Here is an 18,859-nt window from a genome sequence, read left to right as displayed (position 1 = left end):
TAGGATGGAGTGGTTGGATCTCCTTGCTGTCCAAGGAACTCTCAAGAGTCTTCTCCAACACCGTAGTTCAAAAGCATCAATTCTTCAGTGCTCAGCTTCCTTTATAGTCCAACTCTCACATCTTATACATGACTACTGGAAAAACCATAGCTTTGACTAGATGGCCTTTGTCGACAAAGTAATGTCTCTGCTTTTTAACATGCTGTCTAGGTTGGTCATAGCTTGTCTTCCAAGGAGCAAGCATCTTTTAATTTCATGGCTGCAGTCATCATCTGGAGTGATTTTGGAGCCCCCCAAAATTAAGTCTGTCACTGTTTCCATTGTTTAGCCATCTATTTGCCATGAAGTGATGGGACCAGATGCCATGATCTTTGTTTTCTGAATGTTGAGTTTTAAGCCAACTTTTTCACTCTCCTCTTTTCACTTTCATCAGGAGGCTCTTTAGTTCGTCTTCTCTTTCTGCCATAAGGGTGGTGTCATCTGCATATCTGAGGTTACTGATATTTCTCCTGGCAATCTTGATTCCAGCTTGTGCTTCATCCAGCCCAGAATTTAGCTTGATGGACTCTACATTAAAGTTAAATAAGTAGGGTGACAATATACAGACTTGACATACTCCTTTCCTGATTTGGAATCAGTCTGTTGTTCCATGTCCAGTTCTAACTGTTGCTCCTTGACCAGCACACAGATTTCTCAGGAGGCAGGTCAGGTGGTCTGGTATTCTCATCTCTTGAAGAATTTTCCACAGTTTGTTGTGATCCACACTGTCAAAGGCTTTGGCGTAGTCCATAAAGCAGAAGTAGATATTTTTCTGGAACTCTCTTGCTTTTTTGATGATTGAACAGATGTTGGCAGTTTGGTTCCTCTGCCTATTCTAAATCCAGCTTGAACATCTGGAAGTTCACGGTTCATGTACTGTTAAAGCCTGGCTTGGAAAATTTTGAGCATTACTTTGCTAGCGTATGAGATGAGGGCTATTGTGCAGTAGTTTGAACATTCTTTGCCATTGCCTTTCTTTGGGATTGGAATGAAGACTGACCTTTTCCAGTCCTGTGGCCACTGCTGAGTTTTCCAAATTTGCTGGCATATTGAGTGTAGCACTTTCACAGCATCATCTTTTAGGATTTGAAATAGCTCAACTGGAATTCCATCACCTCCACTAGCTTTGTTCGTAGTGATGCTTTCTAAGGCCCACTTAACTTCACATTCCAGGATGTCTGGCTCTAGGTCAGTGATCACACCATCGTGATGATCTGGGTCATGAAGATCTTTTTTGTACAGTTCTTCTGTGTATTCTTGCCACCTCTTCTTAACATCTTCTGCTTCTGTTAGGTTCATACCATTTCTGTCCTTTATTGAGCCCATCTTTGCATGAAATGTTCCCTTGGTAGCTCTAATTTTCTTGAAGAGATCTCTAGTCTTTCCCATTCTATCGTTTTCCTCTATTTCTTTGCATTGATCACTTTAAAAGGTTTTCTTATCTTTCCTTGCTGTTCTTTGGAACTCTGCATTCAAATGGGTATGTCTTTCCTTTTCCCCTTTGCCTTTTGCTTCTCTTCTTTTCTCAGCTATTCATAAGGCCTCCTCAGACAACCATTTTGCCTTATTGCATTTCTTTTTCTTGGGGATGGTCTTGATCACTGCCTCCTCTACAATGTCACGAACCTCCATCCATAGTTGTTCAGGCACTCTGTCTATCAGATCTAATCCCTTGAACCTATTTTTCACTTCCACTGTATAATCATAAGGGATTTGATTTAGGTCATACCTGAATGGTCTAGTGGTTTTCCCTACTTTCTTCAATTTAAGCCTGAATTTGGCAATAAGGAGTTCATGATCTGAGCCACAGTCAGCTCCCAGTCTTGTTTTTTTTGCTGACTGTATAGAGTTTCTCCATCTTTGGCTGCAAAGAATATAATCAATCTGATTTCAGTATTAGCCATCTAGTGATGTCCATGTGTAGAGTCTTCTCTTGTGCTGTTGGAAGAGGGTGTTTTCTATGACCAGTGTGTTCTCTTGGCAAAACTCTGTTAGCCTTTGACCTGTTTCATTTTGTACTCCAAGGCCAAATTTGCCTGTTACTCCAGGTATCTCTTGACTTCCTACTTTTGCATTCCAGTTCCCTATAATGAAAAGGACATCTTTTTTGGATGTTAGTTCTAGAAGGTCTTGTAGGTCTTCATAGAACTGTTAAACTTCAGCTTCTTCAGCATTACTGGTCGGGGGTGACTGGTATATTGTCACCCTGCTTATTTAACTTACATGTAGAGTACATCATTTGAAATGCTGGGCTGGATGAAGCACAAGCTGGAAGTAAGACTGTGGGAGAAATATCAACAACCTTAGATATGCAGATGATACCACTCTAACTGCAGAAAGTGAAGAGGAACTCAAAGAGCCTCTTGATGAGGGTGAAAGAACAGAATGAAAAAGCTGGCCTAAAACTCAGTATTCAAAAAACTAAGATCAGGCATCCAGTCCCATCACTTCATGGCAAATAGATGGGGAAACAGTGGAAACAGTGACAGACTTTCTTTTTCTTGGGCTCCAAAAATCACTGCAGATGGTGACTGCACCCATGGAATTAGAAGACACTTGCTTCTTGGAAAGAAAGCTATGACAAATCTAGACAGCATATTAAAAAGCAGAGACATCACTTTGCTGACAAAGTTCCATATAGTCAAACCTATGTTTTTTCCAATGGTCAGGTACAGGTGTGAATGTTGAACCATGAAGAAGACTGAGCACCGAAGAATTGATGCTTTTGAATTGTGGTGCTGAAGAAGACTCTTGAGAGTCCCTTGGAATGCAAGGAGATCAAACCAGTCAATCCTAAACTAAAGCAACCCTGAATATTCATTGGAAGGACTAATGCTGAAGCTGAAGCTCCAATACTTTGGCTATCTGATGCAAAGAGCCAACTCTTTGGAAAAGATCCTGATGCTGAGAAAGATTGAAGGCAAAAGGAATGGGAACGACAGAGGGTGAGATGGTTGGGTAGCATCCCTGACTCAACGGACATGAATCTGATCAAACTGCAGGCAATAATGAAGGACAGGGGAGCGTTGAATGCTGCAGTCCGAGGGTTTCAAAGAATCATAAATGACTTAGTGACTGAATAACGCCACCATCAATGACAGGATACCTCTCACCTGAGTGTTGGATACATGTGTTCTTTTAAAATTTTTATTTATTTATTTACTTGTCTGTTATTTATTTTTTTTAATTGGAGTATAACTGCTTTACAATATTGTGTTACACTCTGCTGTACAACAATATGAATCAGCTATATGTATACATATATCCCCTCTCTCCCCCATCCCATCCCATTCCTCTAAGTCATCACAGAGCACCAGACTGGGCTCCCTGTGTTTAACAGCAGCTTCCCACTAGCTATCTGTTTTACCCATGATAGTGTATATATGTCAGTGCTACTTTCTCAATTCATCCCACCCTCTTCTTCCCCTTCTGCGTCCACAGTCTATTCTCTACGTCTGCATCTTTATTCCTGCCCTGCAAATAGGTTCATTAGTGCTACTTTCTAAATTTCATATATATGTGTCAATATAAATATTTTTCTCTTTCTGACTTCACTCTGTATGACAGACTCGAGATTCATCCACATCACTACAAATGATCAGTTTCATTCCTTTTTATGGCTCAGTAATATCCCATTGTACATATGTACAACATCTTTATCTATTCATCTGTTGATGAACATTTAGGTTGCTTTCATGTCTTGGCTATTGTAAATAGTGCTGCAATGAATACTGAGGTACATGTGTCTTTTTGTTTGTTTGCTTTTTGTTTTTTATTATTTTTTACATGTGTTTTTTTGAATTATAGTTTCCTGAAGCTATATGCCCAGTAGTGGGATTGCTGGATCATATGGTAGTTTCATTTTTAAAGGAACCTCTTTACTCTTCTCCACAGTGGTTTTATCAATTTACATTCCCACCAACAGTGCAAGAGGGTTCCCTTTTCTCCACACCCTCTCCAGCATTTATTGTTTGTAGATGTTTTTATGACGGCCATTCTGACTGGTGTGAGGTGGTGTCTCATTGTAGTTTTGATTTATATTTCTCTAATAACGGGCAGTGTTGATCCTCTTTTAATGTGTTTGTTGGCCATCTCTATATCTTCTTTGGCAGGTGTTCTTTTTATTGTTACTCCTTAACTTCACTCCTAGGTATATACTCTGGAGAAATTCTTGCCCTTGCAGAAGACATTTTATATACTCTTTTATATATATGATATCTTTCCCAGCTTATAAAGTTATTTATTCTATGCAAAAAGAATAAGTTGGATATGTATGCAGTACTGACATGGGGAAAACATCCAATGCATCCTAAGTATCAAGCATGTTATAGAACTCAAGAAACCTGAACAATATATACTAAAAGGTGAGCCCTAGTTATCTCTGGAATGGTTTCCACTTCAAAATTATACATTTCTAGAGTGTTCCAATATTTTGCAGTAATCTCATTCACTTCTGTGGTTAAAAAAAATTAAGTTTATTCTTAAACATGTAAAAACACTTTAAAATAGAGGAGTACTTATTCTGGAAAGAGGGACATTTTTCCCTTTTGCAAACTGAGAAGAGTTCCCTGGCAACCCCCTGATTGTATAAAAGAGAATCTGTGAGGATAGAAGTTTCAAAATGAGAAGGGCTGCTAGACTTAGGTTCCTTTAATGGAGTAAAGAGTAAATGGGGCCTGGTCAGTCCCTCTGACTTACCAGACTTTCCTAACCACAAAGCAAGCCTGCTTGTTCCCTGCCACTCTCCACCCCCAGCTCAGGAGGGTGACTGAGGTCTTGGCCAGCTGCCTTCCAGTCCTGCCCCAGTGTTCCAGGCTCCCAGCTGACTGAGCATCTGGCAGTTAAGCCAAAGGCCAGTAATTTCCTGACTTCCTGAATAAATACCTGTGAACAGAGAGAAGACATAGTGGGGTCAGAGCAAGTGCTCAGGGACACAAGTAAAACAACGAACACAGCCAGCAGTAGTAACTGGGAGTAAGGCGAGCTCAGGAGATCTCGTTCTGGGCTAGACCATGATTTGCCGTCTCCCTCTAGCCCCCAGAATTTTCCACTGCAGCTGGTGGGGACTCAGGCTCTTGGACTTGGGGAACCATGGAGAGGACAAACCCTAAAGAGTTCATTTTATCAAAGGGGAAAAATTCCAGGCTTTTGCACGTGCTGCACCCTTTGCCTAGAACATTTTCCCTTCATCTTATCCTGACTAGCTTCTGTTTGTTCTTCAGTTTTCAAATTATGGACCACTTCCTCTTGGAAGCCCTACCCAGCTCCCACCACTTCACCACCCTCCTTGGAGGCCTCTCTGCTGCCACAGCCTCTCCTTCCCTGAGCCAGCACTAGCCCACTCTAACAGTTTCCAGTGTGTCTTTCCCACAGGAATTTTAACTTCCTGAGGTCAGGAACCGTGACTATTATACCACTAGTACCTGGACACTCCAGAAGTGCTAAGAAAATATTTTGAGAAATAGATGAATAAAATAAAAGAATGGCAGAGAGGGCAAGTGACAAAGAACCCCCCACCCCCACTTGTTTGTAGTGTGGTTCTTGGCAGCCTCTGGAAGGAGCCTCCAAGGCTCAGCAAGCAAGCAAGCTGCTGGGAGCTTTATCCTCTCTTTCTCTCCTCCCATTCCTTTCCATTCTTTTATCTTCGAACCCTTCCCTTCCCCAGTTCCCATCCCTGCCAGGTTGATGTGAGCTTGAGCTCCCTCTACTGGCTAGACTTCAGTGCCACAGGGAGCCAGGCCCAGGTACCCTCTCTTGTTTCCAGCTTTCCTCTGGAGAGATTCTCCTACCCACTCCCACTCTGGGGTTCATGAAGGACTGGAACATGTAGAGGAAACAGCCATTCAGCACACAGACGAGCTTTCCACCACCAGAGCCCCCACCGCCCCACCCTCGACCCTGGGGGCATTTCCCTCACACCCTTACCTCAGTTTCCTGGGTCTCAACTCCATACTGCTACTCCAGCTAATTCACAGAGATGTTGATTTCCGGAGCCTTTGGCTGATACATCAGTTCTGACTGTGGAACAGAGATCTCAAGATGAGTTGGGAATAAAAAGACAAAAGACTGAGAGAAAGAGCAGAAAGAAAAGGACCCAGAGAGTGAAAGGATATAAATCCACCTTAAGACAAAGATCCTGGGTAAGACAATCCACTTAAGAGTTTTGTCCCCGACCATTTCCAACCCTCATACAGCCCTGGACTCATATGAAGAAAAATTTCCCTCACTCCTTCAGTGTGCCTATGTTAATACAGAACTAGGAGGAGTCACTGTGTTGATCAGATCTTCAGACTTAATAGAGATATTATACTTCAGTTAAACTCCTGGAGATGACTTCTCTCCCAAACCCCTGCCCTGTTCTCCAGGAGCTCACATCTTCACTGTCACTTCCACTGAACGAGTACTCTGGCTCCACTCCCTTTTCAGGGATGCTTCTCTCCTTCTCCGGCATCAGCTCATCCAGCCAGAGGAGTTCCTGTGGCGAGAAGACCCACTCCAGTGCCTTTCGGACTCCCACCAGGCCCAGCAACTGCAGGGATAGAAACAAAGCCAAGGGCTGTCAGCAATAGCAGCAGGAACGTTAACAACAGCCGCATTGTGTATAGTTTCAGTGAATGCTAACACATTCGTATGAGGTAGACATGATAGTTATTTCCATTGTACAGAGGAGGAAACTGAGACCCTGGGAGCTTACTAACTTCTCAGAGGTCACAGAACTGAGATGTAGTAACCAGATTGGTTCCAAAGCAAAGCCCATGACTCTTAACTTCCTCAGTGGGTAAGAACAAAGCCAGAAGCTTACAGTATCACCTAACTGGGTAAAAGAGTGCCAGCCTTGCCTCTCCCAGGTCCTCAGTTTCCTTCTGGGCCTTCTATCCCTACCTGTGGTTGACGAGCCCAAAGAGGTTGGGAAAGGAATTAAACCAGATATCCCAGGTCCAGAGCCTCACAGTTATCCCTTGGCCATCTTTCCTTGTCCTGAGATTCCCAACCAGGCAGAGCCAGGACAAGTGACAGAGGAGAGATTCTTCCTCTTGTGAGGCCTTGACCACCCTCCCAGGCTCAGAGCCACCAGGACACCACCCAACCCTGCCACAAGTCACCATGATGGGGAAGATGATAGCTGCAGGGGTAGACTTGATTATCCAAAGCAGACCCAGGCAGGCAAGCTGGATGGCTGTGAACAGGTGGACCCTGCTCAGGGGCACATGCCGCAAGAACAGAAGGTCTGGCTGGTGCTTCGCTGGTATCAATAATAGCTGCACCCTCTTCGTGAACTGGGGGAACAAGGGGAGGAAGAAAACAGGGTACTCAGGTAGTCTGGAGGGTGTCACTGTTAGCTATCCAAGCCTAGCTTGGAGGTCAGAAGGCTCCCTTGGTCCCCTCTCCATCCAGAGTGTGGCAGCAGAGGCTCTGTGCCCAGGAGAAGCAGGAAAAGAGGAGGAGAACTAGCAAATGTAGGCAGGAAGTAACGGGCTCACCTGGATGCTGCTAATCGCTGTCACCCCCATGTACAGGAAGATGCCATAGAGAAGAGGCATTGGGATGAACTGGTAGAGAGAATTGGAGAGCTGGCAAAGCAGTTCGCCTCTGCTAGCTGCCCAGATAACCCCATTTAGCCCCCAAGCCCAGCCTCCAGCCTCCAAGATCTAAACATACCCACTTTGCATGCCTGATTTCATTGAATGTTCACATCAGTCAGATGAGGTAAATTCTATAATTGTCTCCATTTTACAGATGGAGAAGTTGGATTTCAGAGAGGCTAAGTAACTTGCCCATTACCTCTCCACTCCTCTCTCGCATTCCTCTCTGTTCTCTCTGTTCCTGTTGTACTGGCCCCCTTTCCTTTCCTCAATATGCCCACATTTACTTCTACCCCTTTGCAAGGCCTTTTGCTTTGCTAGTCCCTCCACCTAAATGCTCTTCCCTGACCTCCCTCTCATTACTCCTGTCATGACACCCCAGAAAGGCCTTGCCATTAAGTGCACCATTAAGATCACCCCACCCTCTTTTATTTTCATAGAAGTTATCACTATCTGAAATTATCCTATTTTATTGTTTTAATTGTTTTTATCTGTCTCCTCTCACCAGAATGCAAGATGTGGATGACCTCTTTTGATCACCACTATATCCCCGGTCCCTGGAACAGTACTTGGCATATGGCTTATGCTCGGTAAATATCTGCTGAACGGGAGTCACCTAGTTTAGTCAGCGGCTGATCCAGTCCATCTGGCTCTTTCAACTACTCTCCTCTCATCCAGCTTCCATGACCTTTCCCTCCCCTAACCTCCTGTCATCCTGCCAGTGACTCTTGTGTGCAATTCTCCACACCCTCCTTGACTGCTCTGCTGTACTGGCTTGTTGAACCTTTCTGCTGTTACTTGTTACATAATTTTTATTCATGTGTATGTGTTGCTGACAGGGGCTTGGTTCCATATTCTTTTTCAGTATCCTTCCCCTTCCCATTCCCTTCTCCCAGGTGCCTCTCAGAGCCTTGCACTCCAGCAGGTATTCTATAAACATCTGGTGAGGGAGATGTGAAGGGGTTTTGCCTCAGAAGTTTTCCTGGATTGTGATGATCATGTTCTTAGTCTAAGCCTCATTGAGTATGGAGTAAGAGTAGCTAGTGCTTGGCCCCTGGGGATGATGGCGTGTCTCTACTTGGCTCCACTGGGTAGAAAGCCAATTGGGTCACAGTTCAGGTTCTCAGATAGGTCTGAGAAACCAGGTCTCTTGGTGGTCTCTTGTAAGTTCCTTAACCTCTTTAACTTTCAGCTTCCTCACTTTAAAAGTGTATATGCTTCTCATGGGTTATGCCAGGATTAAATGAGACTGTGGGTGAAGAAAACTTAACACAGTGCCCAGTATGTAGTAAATGTTCAGCCAATGTCAATTCTTGCTATATTTATTATTTTTACTGCCTTGACCCTGATGCTGGCTTGTTTAAGGTACCTTGAGTATAGGTGCCAGGAAGATGGAGATTCCTGTGAGGATGAATACGGCCAGGCCCGTCAGCCTCTGCTCTCTGTGGGGAAAGGAGAAGTTAGCTCTGGGGGAGCCCCTGGGGTGCCAGGTTGGGGGCCCTGGCATGAGGGAAGTGGAGGGATCCCCTGATAGTTCCCTGGAAGGGAGGGGATCTGAGCTTGGTGTGAAAAATTGGTGGAGAAGAAGGGACAGGTTACCTCTATATGAGGGTCCCAGTCCTTTTCAGCAGCTCAAGTTCAAAGTTGGTCTTTGTTTTTATTTTGATGGAAAATTAAGCAATCTTATACCACCATAAAAACTTTTACTTCATAATGTACAAAGTTGATTTCCCATACTCTCAACAATTAGATTGCATTTCCAATAAAATTGTTTTTGTGATGTTACTCTATAATATCAATGAGGTGCTTCTACACGGAGTGGGATTCTTAGGTGGCACCTCATCCTTGCTCAGCCTTCACACTCACCTCCATGATGCTCCCCTGGAGGCCCCTCCCAGTCCCATGACTGAAGGAGCCCAGCACCCACCCATTCACCCCACTTCAGTGCTCATGGGGCAGTGAGAGAGCCCTCTGGAGTCACCAGCTTAGAATTTAAGTTGCCCAAATAACTCTGCGCTGTACCCAGTACCCGACTTTGCTGCCCACGTCTCATTCCAGTCTCCTGAATACTGGCCTTACCTGATGCCCAGAAAGCTGGGAGCCTCCCCTGGGGCACAGGCTCTGCTCTCTCTCCGAAGACTGTCCATGTGGGCCAGGGAGATGACAGTGGCTGAGACATACCAGGGCAGCCCAAGCGCTGATGTGAAGGGCATGAGCACAGCCACACAGAAGAGGTCCAGGTGGAAGCCAGCTCCCTTCTGCAGGCGGTGTGGGGCAGTGAGGATGAAGCTAGCCCAGATCTGGGCCCTCTGTCCTCTGGGGTGAGAAAGGGGGAACCCAGACCCCACCCTGGAGCTCCTGTCCCTTGGGCTAGGGACCTGGGGTCTGACCCTGCAGGCCTTACCCGCAGTCTGTATTCAGCCCGGTTGAGGATGACCCCTGTGATCTGCTGGTCCATGAAAATGAGGATAGACAATAGCAGAGCAGGCAGGGCAGCTGCCACACTCAGCCACCAGGGGTTGGCTCCAAAAGGTGACACCAGCCAGCCACGTCCAGGGAGTGTGGGCTGGGGAAGAGGAGTCCATGGACAAATTGGAGAGGCTATCTTAAGAACACCTCATCTACACACTCTAGCCATGGCATTCTTCCACAATGCCCCCCTCCCCACCCACTGTAAGACACTGGATGCTAGGTGGGAGCAGTCTGTGTGTGTACAGCTGGTTCAGCGCATCCCAGGGCAGAAGGACGGAGACCAGCCTGGGGGTTGGGCTGGAACCAGGGGCTCTGGACTTTGAGTCTTAGGGTCCTTCCCTCCCTGTAAGAGGAGGAGGTAGTGGATGAGGCCCACCCACACTTCTTGATGTACAGAGCACTTCTCCCTAAGCAACCTCCCCCCTCCCCCACCAAGAGCCGGGCAACTCAGGTTCAGACCTGCCTTGATCTGGGGCTGGGGCAGGGATAGGGCTGGGTGTGTCTGCGTCTGCTCTGATTACAAGGCGTCTGTGTCGGGGAGGGCCTCAGTTGCTATCTTGGGTTCTGAGCCCCTAAGGCTGCCTTGGAGCCTTGGAGCCACCCTGCTTTCCTGTCCTGAGGGAAGCTGGAGGGGAGGTCTCCAAATGCACCGACAAAGTTTAGGTACTAAGTGAGCGCTGAGCCTTGTCCTGTGCACTGTCATGCCCTGGGCAGGGAGCTCTAGCTTGACCCCATCAGAGCAGGCAATTGGGGGTGCAAAGTAGAGAGTGGGGAGTAGTAAGTAGGGCCATGCCGAGGGTAGGGAGAACACAGAACAACAATAACTAGCATTAATTGAGGTGTTGGTATGAGTCAGTCCCAGTAATGTGACAGTGCTTGGGACTATGATCTTCTGTGAACCTCAAAACAAGCTATGAGGCAGAAACTATTGTTATTTATTATTTCCATTTTATAGATGAAGAAATTGAGGCTCAGAATGTGGGTTAACTTTCCCAAGACACACAGCTAGGAAGTGACAGAAATGGGACTCAGACCCAGGGCTGGCTAACCAGAACCCACTCTTTTAACCTCTTACCTGCAACAGTAGCTACCTATCCTAGGCTTACTATGTGTCTGGTACACAATGTGCCCTCACAACAATTCTGTAAGACCATTATTATACTATTTCTATCTTATGAATGAGAAAACGGAAGGCTAGAGAAGTGTGGTATCGATTCATCTTCCTCCTCTAGGGTCCTGTCTGCTGACCCTGCTTTGCCCTCTCCCCTCCATGCCCAGCTCTCACCTTGAACTCTCTGGGCACCATGAGCTTCGGTGTGGCTAGGCCAAGGAAGGCATCGAGGCCACAGCCTAGCAGGATGGCCAGGACCGAGGAGAAGTCACCCAGCATCTTGCGTACCTGGCCACCCAGCGGACACTCAGTCAGGTTCAGGCCACCACCCCCTCCTTCTGCCCCCTTTCCCATTTGCAGACAGGGCCCAAGGCCAAGAGCCAGTTCTCTCCCACAGAAGTCCAGGTGACACTCACCACGGAGGGGAAGAAGCGACTGGTCTTTACGTGCTTGAGGGCCATGGCAAAGAGGAAGGAAGTAAGGAAGAGGAGGATGGAGAAGAAGGCAATATCTGGGACTGTATGACAGCCGGGCCCACGAGGATGGCCTCCCCGCTGGGCACACTCAGGTGGGGGCAGCAAGGATGCATTGACCAGGCCTAGGTCCTGTGTGGAGAGGTCATCCAGGTTGGGATTATGGGCAGTGGGATAAAGGTCCACTGATGCCCAATGAGACTGAGGACACCAGATAAGAGATCTCCAGCCATAGCAAATGGTTGGGCCTCAGTGGCCTATGAAGGGTCAGAAGAGCCTGGAACCACTAACTTCTTTGACCTCCACCCTCTCTTTCTCAGGCCCTCCCAGGAACAGGCCCTCACCATGCTCAAGATGTCATCTCTGTCTTTAGGGTTTGTGCTTGTCCACTGAGACTCATTTCCTGGGAAGCAGAGAATTCAAGTGAGTTTTCTTCCCCTGGGAACCTTCTCCAGCCTTAATTAGAAGCCTAATTTCACAGGTCCAGCTGAACCAGAGAGTTCTTTGTTCTGACTCATCTGTCTGCTGACTCCAATCACTACCCAGTCTGTTCTCAGGACACTGCCTCTTGCCCTTATCCCTTCAAATTCCCTCCCTATCTGTATCCCTGGTGGCTGGCACAGGACCGGCCAAAGCAAGTGCCTAGTAAATGACTGAGCACACACATTTGTGTGTTTCCACCAGCATCAGAATTATTGTTGTTCGTGCCTGGTACAGAGTCTGGCACTCTTGAGAGGATGCCTATTCCCCAGTCCTGGTGTTCCTGGCCATGTGGAAGGAAATGTGCTGGTGCAATAGTCCGAGCTCCTCTCCACCCTGTCACTCACATGGCCCAGGGGAAGAGTGGTGATTTATTTGGTTGGTGACTTTGGGAGAAGAAGCTGGGCATGCTTGGTCCTGCCCCTTCCTCTCCCTCTCTAGGGAGTAAGCACCCTGCATGCATTGAGCTCTGCTCCTCTAGGGTGAGACAGTCCCTGTCCAGCATGGCCATGACTGGGTGAGTAAGTCAATCCAATTTTGGTTTCATCATTAGGAAGCCCACATACTCATAGATATAACCATGGTCTTCTCTTAGCACTGGCAGAAGTAAAAGATGAAATTGGGCCTGCTCTGTTCACTTATTTTTCATCTGACTCAGAACCAAAGAAAGGAAGTTTGCTGCTGGCTACTGGGTAGGTACTCAGCATTTTGCTGAACTTAACTAAGGGGACAACAACCCTTCCTGCATCCTCCCTTATTTTGCCAAGCTCCCTATTTCCCTCGGGCTTCCCAGGTGGCTCAGTGGTAAAGAATCTGTCTGCCAATGCAGGAGATGTGAGTTTGATCCCTGGGTGGGGAAGATACCCTGGTGAAGGGAATGACAACCGCTCCAATATTCTTTCCTGGGAAATCCCATGGACAGAGGAGCCTGGCAGGCTACAGTCCATGGGGTTGCAAAAAGAGTTGAACATAACTTAGTGACCAAACAACAACAAGTTCCCTCACCCACCTCCTGGATCTGGGTACTGGCAGAGACAGCCATAGGTGGGAGAGCCAGGTCTCTGGATGGGATAGGCATGGGTCAAGGTCAGCATTTTTCCAACAGCATCATAGATGAAGATGAGACTGATGAGAGCACAGAAGCCTTCCTCGGTGAAGCGGGTAAAGTAGCGCACCAGCACGCTGGCCTCCGTGGCCACCAGCACCAGGCAAAAGATGGCCACCCAGATGCCAACCCACAGGCGGAAGGGCAGGTAATCCAGGCTGTGATCTCTGGGGGAGGTAAGAGACAGCAGGGTTTGCCTGGGCCCACTCTTACTCCCAACCCAACCCAGGTCAGGTGCCCCTGGAGCCAGTTTCTACCCTCCCCTACTAACCCAGCTGAGACCAGGCTGAGGGTGTGCTAGTGAGGTCAGGTGAGGTGGGGGAATTCTCCTACCTGCTGAAGGAGAAGAGCAGACGTTCAAAGACCAGCACTGGCCCGGTGCTGCTAAGGATGGTGAGGGGCTGGCCAGCGATCAGGCAGAAGGCAGCTCCAGTCACTGCCGTGCCCAGGAAGCTTTCCAGCACCCCCTAGAAGCCAACAATGGCCCCTGTCAGGACAGGTACCCAAGTTCCCTGGGAGCCTCCTCAGCCCAACCATAGACACTAGAGGAGGGCGTAGGGCACGGCTGGTTGAACACAGAAGATAGGCCTGCTTCCCACCCACCCACCTGCGCACCGTCGGTGGCTTCTCCCAGCAGACCCCCAAAAGTGATGGCGTTAGTGATGGTGGCCAGGTAAATGTAGAGCACGGCCGAGAAGCACTGGGGGTGCAGGGCGTCCAAGAAGTCGCTGGGGTACCACGAGGCCTTCCGCTGCACGTCCTGGACAAGGCCCCCGAACAGCCTCCCGCCCATGGGTTGTCAGTAATCCAGGCTTCAGCATCCCAAGTCCCTGGGGCCAGGTGAGCCTCCCCCCGCGTCCCCCACAGTGACTGCACACCTCAAGCCCATGACACCCCACTGCCCCCCCCCCACCCAAGGTACCCTGGCTTCCACCTCAGCACGCCTCACCTGCCTGTCCGCCGCAACTCCGGGTTAGCCGCGTGCTGTCTGCGGCCGTGCCTGTCCTCAGCTGAGGTCCTTCTCCGGACAGAGGGCCCCTTGGCCACCCGCAATTGCGAAGGGAGCCTGAGGACCAGGGGAACCCGAGTTGGCTAAGGCTCTGCTACCAGACCGCGACTCGGCGCCAGAGTTCTCGGCGATCCGCCCCCTGGCGGCGGGTTGTGTGTTTGCGGGCTGGGGGCGCCGCAGCTCCACAAGGTCCAGGTCGCCTTCTAATAGTGAAAGCCAGGCTCCAGCACGGGAAGGTACTCAAGGTCTCACAGCCACAGAGTGGTCCAGCAGAACGCAGGTCTTACCCTTTCCTCTCGCCCCCCTCCCCCACTTCCCTTCCTCAACACTGGAAGGATCTCTATGGCATGATGACCCCCCAGATACCTTTTGTGCTCAGAGGGCAGGCATTTAGGTGGGGGAATCCGAGCTGTTGGGTCCCATCGACCTGGAGGGAGCACTGTCACTTCCTCTAGGAAAGCATCCAGGGCTGCCAGAAGGTCATGAAGGCTGCTGGCCCGCCGAACTCTCCACTGAAATTGCTGGGGATAGGGGCACAGAGAGGCACTAAATACAGTCTAAATACAGATCTGTTCTTACATGCATTTTCACAGTTTCAAAACTAGACACAGGTCACATAGGCAGATGAGTCATTTAAGCATTCATTCAGGCATGCATGCATTCAGGGAGTATCTGTGGGTGCCTACTGTGTGCCAGCTCTGTGCTAGGTAAGGGGGGCTGTGGTGGTAGCCAAGGCAATTTCAATCCTCCTGCTCACAGACAGGAAGCCACATTCTGCTTCACTGTCGTACTCAGTCACACCTAGAGAGTACACACACACTCACTTGACACAAGCCTATGTGCATGCACACAGACACACATGCCTGTCCAGCTCACCAGGTCACTGAGGAGGATGGCCACTGCTCGGCCCATCTCATGGTAGCCCCTTCCCAGTGTAGGGGGACCGAGGAGCAGGCAGAAAAACCTGAGGAAAGAACCAGGTCCTGGAGAGAATCAGAGGCTGCTATCTCACAGGGCAGCCCTGGCCTCTGACCTCATTACTACTCCCCGTATACACACTCACACCGTCTTTGCAGCTCTAACCACTACCCCTCCCTAAGCACCACCCCCCACACACCCTAAAGAACTGGTCCCAAAGACTTCCTAATACCCTCCTGGGTAAAGGCCTTTTCTGGATTCCAGGATCCCTGACCCCCAACTCAGCCACCTCACCTGCTGGGGAGGGGCACCTCAATAAGGGGCCCCAGTACCACCGGATCCCGCAGTCGCACAAAGACCCCCAGTGGCTGTTCCAGGAAGCCCAGCTGTCCTGCCAGCACAGCTCCTGCTTCAGCCCCTGCAGCGAACTTCTGTCTTAGAGGGTTCTGATGCTGGGTGGGGGTTCAAGGAGACACAGACGATGAAAGGTTATTCAGGGGAGAGGATGTAGGCAGGACCTTGACTGATGAGGAGCCCAGTGGAGGGTGGCTCCCCTGACCTCTCTCCCAGCCCTGCCCTTGGAAGGGCCACAAACCTGTTCCTTCAGGGGGGCTTCCTCCTCCTGAGAAGCCTCTCTTGGATGGGCAGATCCTACAAAACAGGATTATGTTTAAGAGCACAGGCTTTGGGGACTTCCCTAGTGGTCCAGTGGTTAAGAATCCACCTGCCAGTGCAGGGAATATGGGTTCAGTCCCTGGTATGGGAAGATCGCACGTGCCACAGAGCAACTAAGCCCAACTAGAGAGCAGCCCCTACTTGCTGTGACTAGAGAAAGCCCTTGCTCAGCAAGGAAGACCCAGCACAGCCAAACAAATAATAATAATAAATAAAAGCTATATCGTAATCTGCAGAAGGCAATGGCACCCCACTCCAGTACTCTTGCCTGGAAAATCCCACGGACAGAGGAGCCTGGTAGGCTGCAGTCCATGGGGTTGCTGGGAGTCGGACACGACTGAGCGATTTCACTTTCACTTTTCACTTTCATGCATTGGAAATGGCAACCCACTCCAGTGTTCTTGCCTGGAGAATCCCAGGGACAGGGGAGCCTGGTGGGCTGCAGTCTGTGGGGTCGCACAGAGTCGGACACAACTGAAGCGACTTTGCAGCAGCAGCAGTATATCATAATCACTGCAGATGGTGACTGCAGCCATGAAATGAAAAGACACTTACTCCTTGGAAGAAAAGTTATGACCACCCTAGACAGCATATTAAAAAGCAGAGACATTACTTTGCCAACAAAGGTCTGTCTCATCAAGGTTATGGTTTTTCCAGTAGTCACGTATGGATGTGAGAGTTGGACTATAAAGAAAGCTGAGTGCCAAAGAGTTGATGGTTTTGAGCTGTGGTGTTGGAGAATATTCTTGAGAGTCCCTTGGACTGCAAGGAGATCCAACCAGTCCATCCTAAAGGAGATCAGTCCTGAGTGTTCATTGGAAGGACTGATGCTGAAGCTGAAACTCCAATACTTTTGCCACCTGATGTGAAGAGCTGACTCATTTGAAAAGACCCTGATGCTGGGAAAGATTGAAGGCAGGAGGAGAAGGGGATGACAGAGGATGAGATGGTTGGATGGCATCACTGACTCAATGGAGATGAGTTTGAGTAACCTCCGGCAGTTGGTGATGGACAGGGAAGCCTGGCATGCTGCAGTCCATGGGGTTCCAAAGAGTCGGACATGACTGAGCAACTGAATTGAACTGAACTGAATATCTATATATTATAAAAAACCACAGGCCTTGGGGGTGGATCCACCAGGGTTCCCTGACCAGCTTTGCATTGTTATGGAAACTGGAGCACACCTTCCCCCTGCTACTCCTCAGTTTTCTCATCACTAAAATGAGGATAATTATGGTATTACCTCCCAGTGTTGTTGTGAAGATGAAATGATCTGCTGTGTGTAAAGCTCACCATGATGCCCGCCAAGAACATCTCTTCATGGAGCTCTGGCCCTTGTGCTTCTAGCCCTTCCTCTCCCCTCAGGACTGCCCCTGCTGCTTCTCACCCTCGAGTCCTAAGTTGAGGTCTGACCCAATGCCAGGCCACTGCTGGTCCAGGAAGGTGAGGGGAGACCTGGGGTCCTCCCACCCCAGGGATTTTGGTCTTGGGCCCAGGGAGGGTCCTCTTACCCCAGCAGGGGCTGGTGCATGGGGTCTGGATGAGGTGCTGGGGTCTCTGCAGCAGCAAAGCCTTCAGCTTCCCTCTCAGCTCTGGGCTCAGCGACTCCACTCTGGTCACTTGCTCTGGAGAACAGAGGTGGGGCTCCCATCCTTTCCTGAGAACTCCCTGCCCCTGAATTCTTCCCCTTTCCCCTCTGCCCAGGCTCCTTTCCCTTCCAAGAGTCTCAGGGAACACAAGTCCAACCAATGGACTTGCTCTTCCCCTCTGCATTTCCACCTCTTCCTTGTGATACAGGGGTGGATAATTCTCAAGAGTAGAGTGGGGTGGGCTCTGGAAAATTCTAAGACTTCATGGGGAAAATCTTAGAGAAATCATTAGGATGCCCAGGCCCTCCCAGCAAAGGGTCCCAGGGCACCTGTGAGCTCCTGGAGGCTCAGAGCTGGACAGTCCAGCAGGACAAGGCCCTTGGCCAACAAGCTGCGGAGCTTCTGGAGGCTGGGCAGTGCCATGGTGGGCACGTGGGGGGTGCTCCACCGGCCTGCACCCACTTCCAACTTCTCCTCAAACAGCACCCACCTATGGTGAGAGGGGCAGACAGTGTTACTGGGGGCATCTCTCCCAGGTCCAAGAGTGAGGATGCAGGAGAGCCAAGGAAGGTGAGACAAGGGTGAAGTCATGGGCCCAGTGGTACAGAGCCCCTCCCCAGGGAAGTCACCCCCTCATCTTGGATCTTGGGGAACTCAAAACCAGACTGCAGAAAAGGCTGAGCACCATAGAGCATGAGGGTCTGAAATGGGGAACACAAAAAGAAACTCATGATTGGAGGTGATAATACCAACCCCGCACACAGGAAGAGCTGGGGTCATGGAGGAGGACCCAATGGGGGAAGGGGAAGGACCCAATAAAACTGTCCTGGATCCCACTCACCTGCCTGTCTCTTTCCACTCGGGTGCGTGGGGCCAGCCCAGCAGCTCATTCAGCTGAATGAAGAGCGGAGGGTCCTTGGGTACCTCCAGTTCCCTGCTGTCTGTGTCTAAGGGGCCATCAGGGCTGAGGCCAGAGCCAGGACCACTGTCCAGCTCTCCTGTGGGCACATTTTCACTAGCACTGGAGATGTCAGACTCCTCTTGACCTGGCAGCTTCATCTCAGTGAAGCTTCTACAAACTCTCAGGGACTGGTGTGGTCCTAGGTTCTGAGGCCAGGGGCCCTCTGGCTGGCTGCATTTATAATGCACCCCCCACCCCGCCATACAACACAAACAGAGCCAGACCTGCTGACTCCAGAGCCAACTGGTCACCTCCGCTGTGGTTGTTTTCCCCTCTTGGCTAGCCTGAGTGTGAGGCCAACCTAACATTTTCCAGGCTCTCCAGAAACGCCCAACCTGGAGCAAAAGTGTTATGCGTGTTTCCTGTGGGATCAGGTCTGACCCTATTGTATTTTGTGTAAATTAATGGGAGTCTATCACTGGCTTGGGTCTGAGGACTGACCCC

General features: G+C 49.3%; 1 protein-coding gene and 1 long non-coding RNA gene across 6 annotated transcripts; one reads left to right on the top strand and one right to left on the bottom strand.

Annotated features, from left to right (window-relative positions):
- Positions 1 to 4,493: 4,493 nt before the first annotated feature.
- Positions 4,494 to 18,723, bottom strand: SLC4A9 (solute carrier family 4 member 9). Of its 4 annotated transcripts, XM_086411983.1 has the most exons (22): positions 18,296 to 18,723; positions 17,784 to 17,944; positions 17,377 to 17,490; positions 15,786 to 15,841; positions 15,485 to 15,642; positions 15,149 to 15,236; positions 14,639 to 14,793; positions 14,213 to 14,329; positions 13,871 to 14,045; positions 13,597 to 13,730; positions 13,168 to 13,430; positions 12,023 to 12,081; positions 11,622 to 11,810; positions 11,380 to 11,493; positions 10,027 to 10,188; positions 9,702 to 9,880; positions 8,992 to 9,064; positions 7,521 to 7,589; positions 7,143 to 7,316; positions 6,413 to 6,568; positions 5,965 to 6,057; positions 4,494 to 4,923 (listed from the first exon to the last, which is right to left on the bottom strand). In XM_086411983.1, the coding sequence occupies exons 1-21, from the start codon at positions 18,721 to 18,723 to the stop codon at positions 6,004 to 6,006; spliced, it is 3,078 nt and encodes a 1,025-aa protein (XP_086268109.1). In that variant the 3' UTR covers positions 4,494 to 4,923; positions 5,965 to 6,003. The 4 variants fall into 4 exon arrangements, with proteins under 4 accessions (XP_086268109.1, XP_086268110.1, XP_086268111.1 ...); XM_086411984.1 differs by lacking the exon at positions 7,521 to 7,589 and having other exon boundaries at positions 18,296 to 18,562; XM_086411985.1 differs by lacking the exons at positions 7,521 to 7,589; positions 11,622 to 11,810 and having other exon boundaries at positions 18,296 to 18,562.
- LOC147369484 (uncharacterized) lies at positions 12,550 to 14,037 on the top strand. Of its 2 annotated transcripts, none has more exons than XR_015167503.1 (4): positions 12,550 to 12,675; positions 12,754 to 12,850; positions 13,264 to 13,411; positions 13,901 to 14,037. It is a non-coding gene; the product is annotated as an uncharacterized LOC147369484 (long non-coding RNA). The 2 variants fall into 2 exon arrangements; XR_015167504.1 differs by having other exon boundaries at positions 13,898 to 14,029.
- Positions 18,724 to 18,859: the final 136 nt, after the last annotated feature.

This window comes from Bos grunniens, chromosome 7 (genome assembly GCF_055505025.1).
Source record: "Bos grunniens cultivar Pamir isolate PY7600 chromosome 7, Bosgru_T2T1.0, whole genome shotgun sequence".
Classification (NCBI taxonomy): domain Eukaryota; kingdom Metazoa; phylum Chordata; class Mammalia; order Artiodactyla; family Bovidae; genus Bos; species Bos grunniens.
This window is presented reverse-complemented; position numbering and strand designations above follow the sequence as displayed.

Excerpts from the sequence above, each read along its gene's own strand:
- SLC4A9 (XM_086411983.1), bottom strand. The coding sequence starts at position 18,723 with ATGTTAGGTTGGCCTCACACTCAGGCTAGCCAAGAGGGGAAAACAACC. Across the intron at positions 13,431-13,596 it reads CTGCTCTTCTCCTTCAGCAG|AGATCACAGCCTGGATTACC; the intron begins GTAGGAGAATTC and ends TACCTCCCCCAG. Across the intron at positions 6,569-7,142 it reads CTATCATCTTCCCCATCATG|TTGCTGGGCCTGGTGGGAGT; the intron begins GTGACTTGTGGC and ends CTATCCCTGCAG.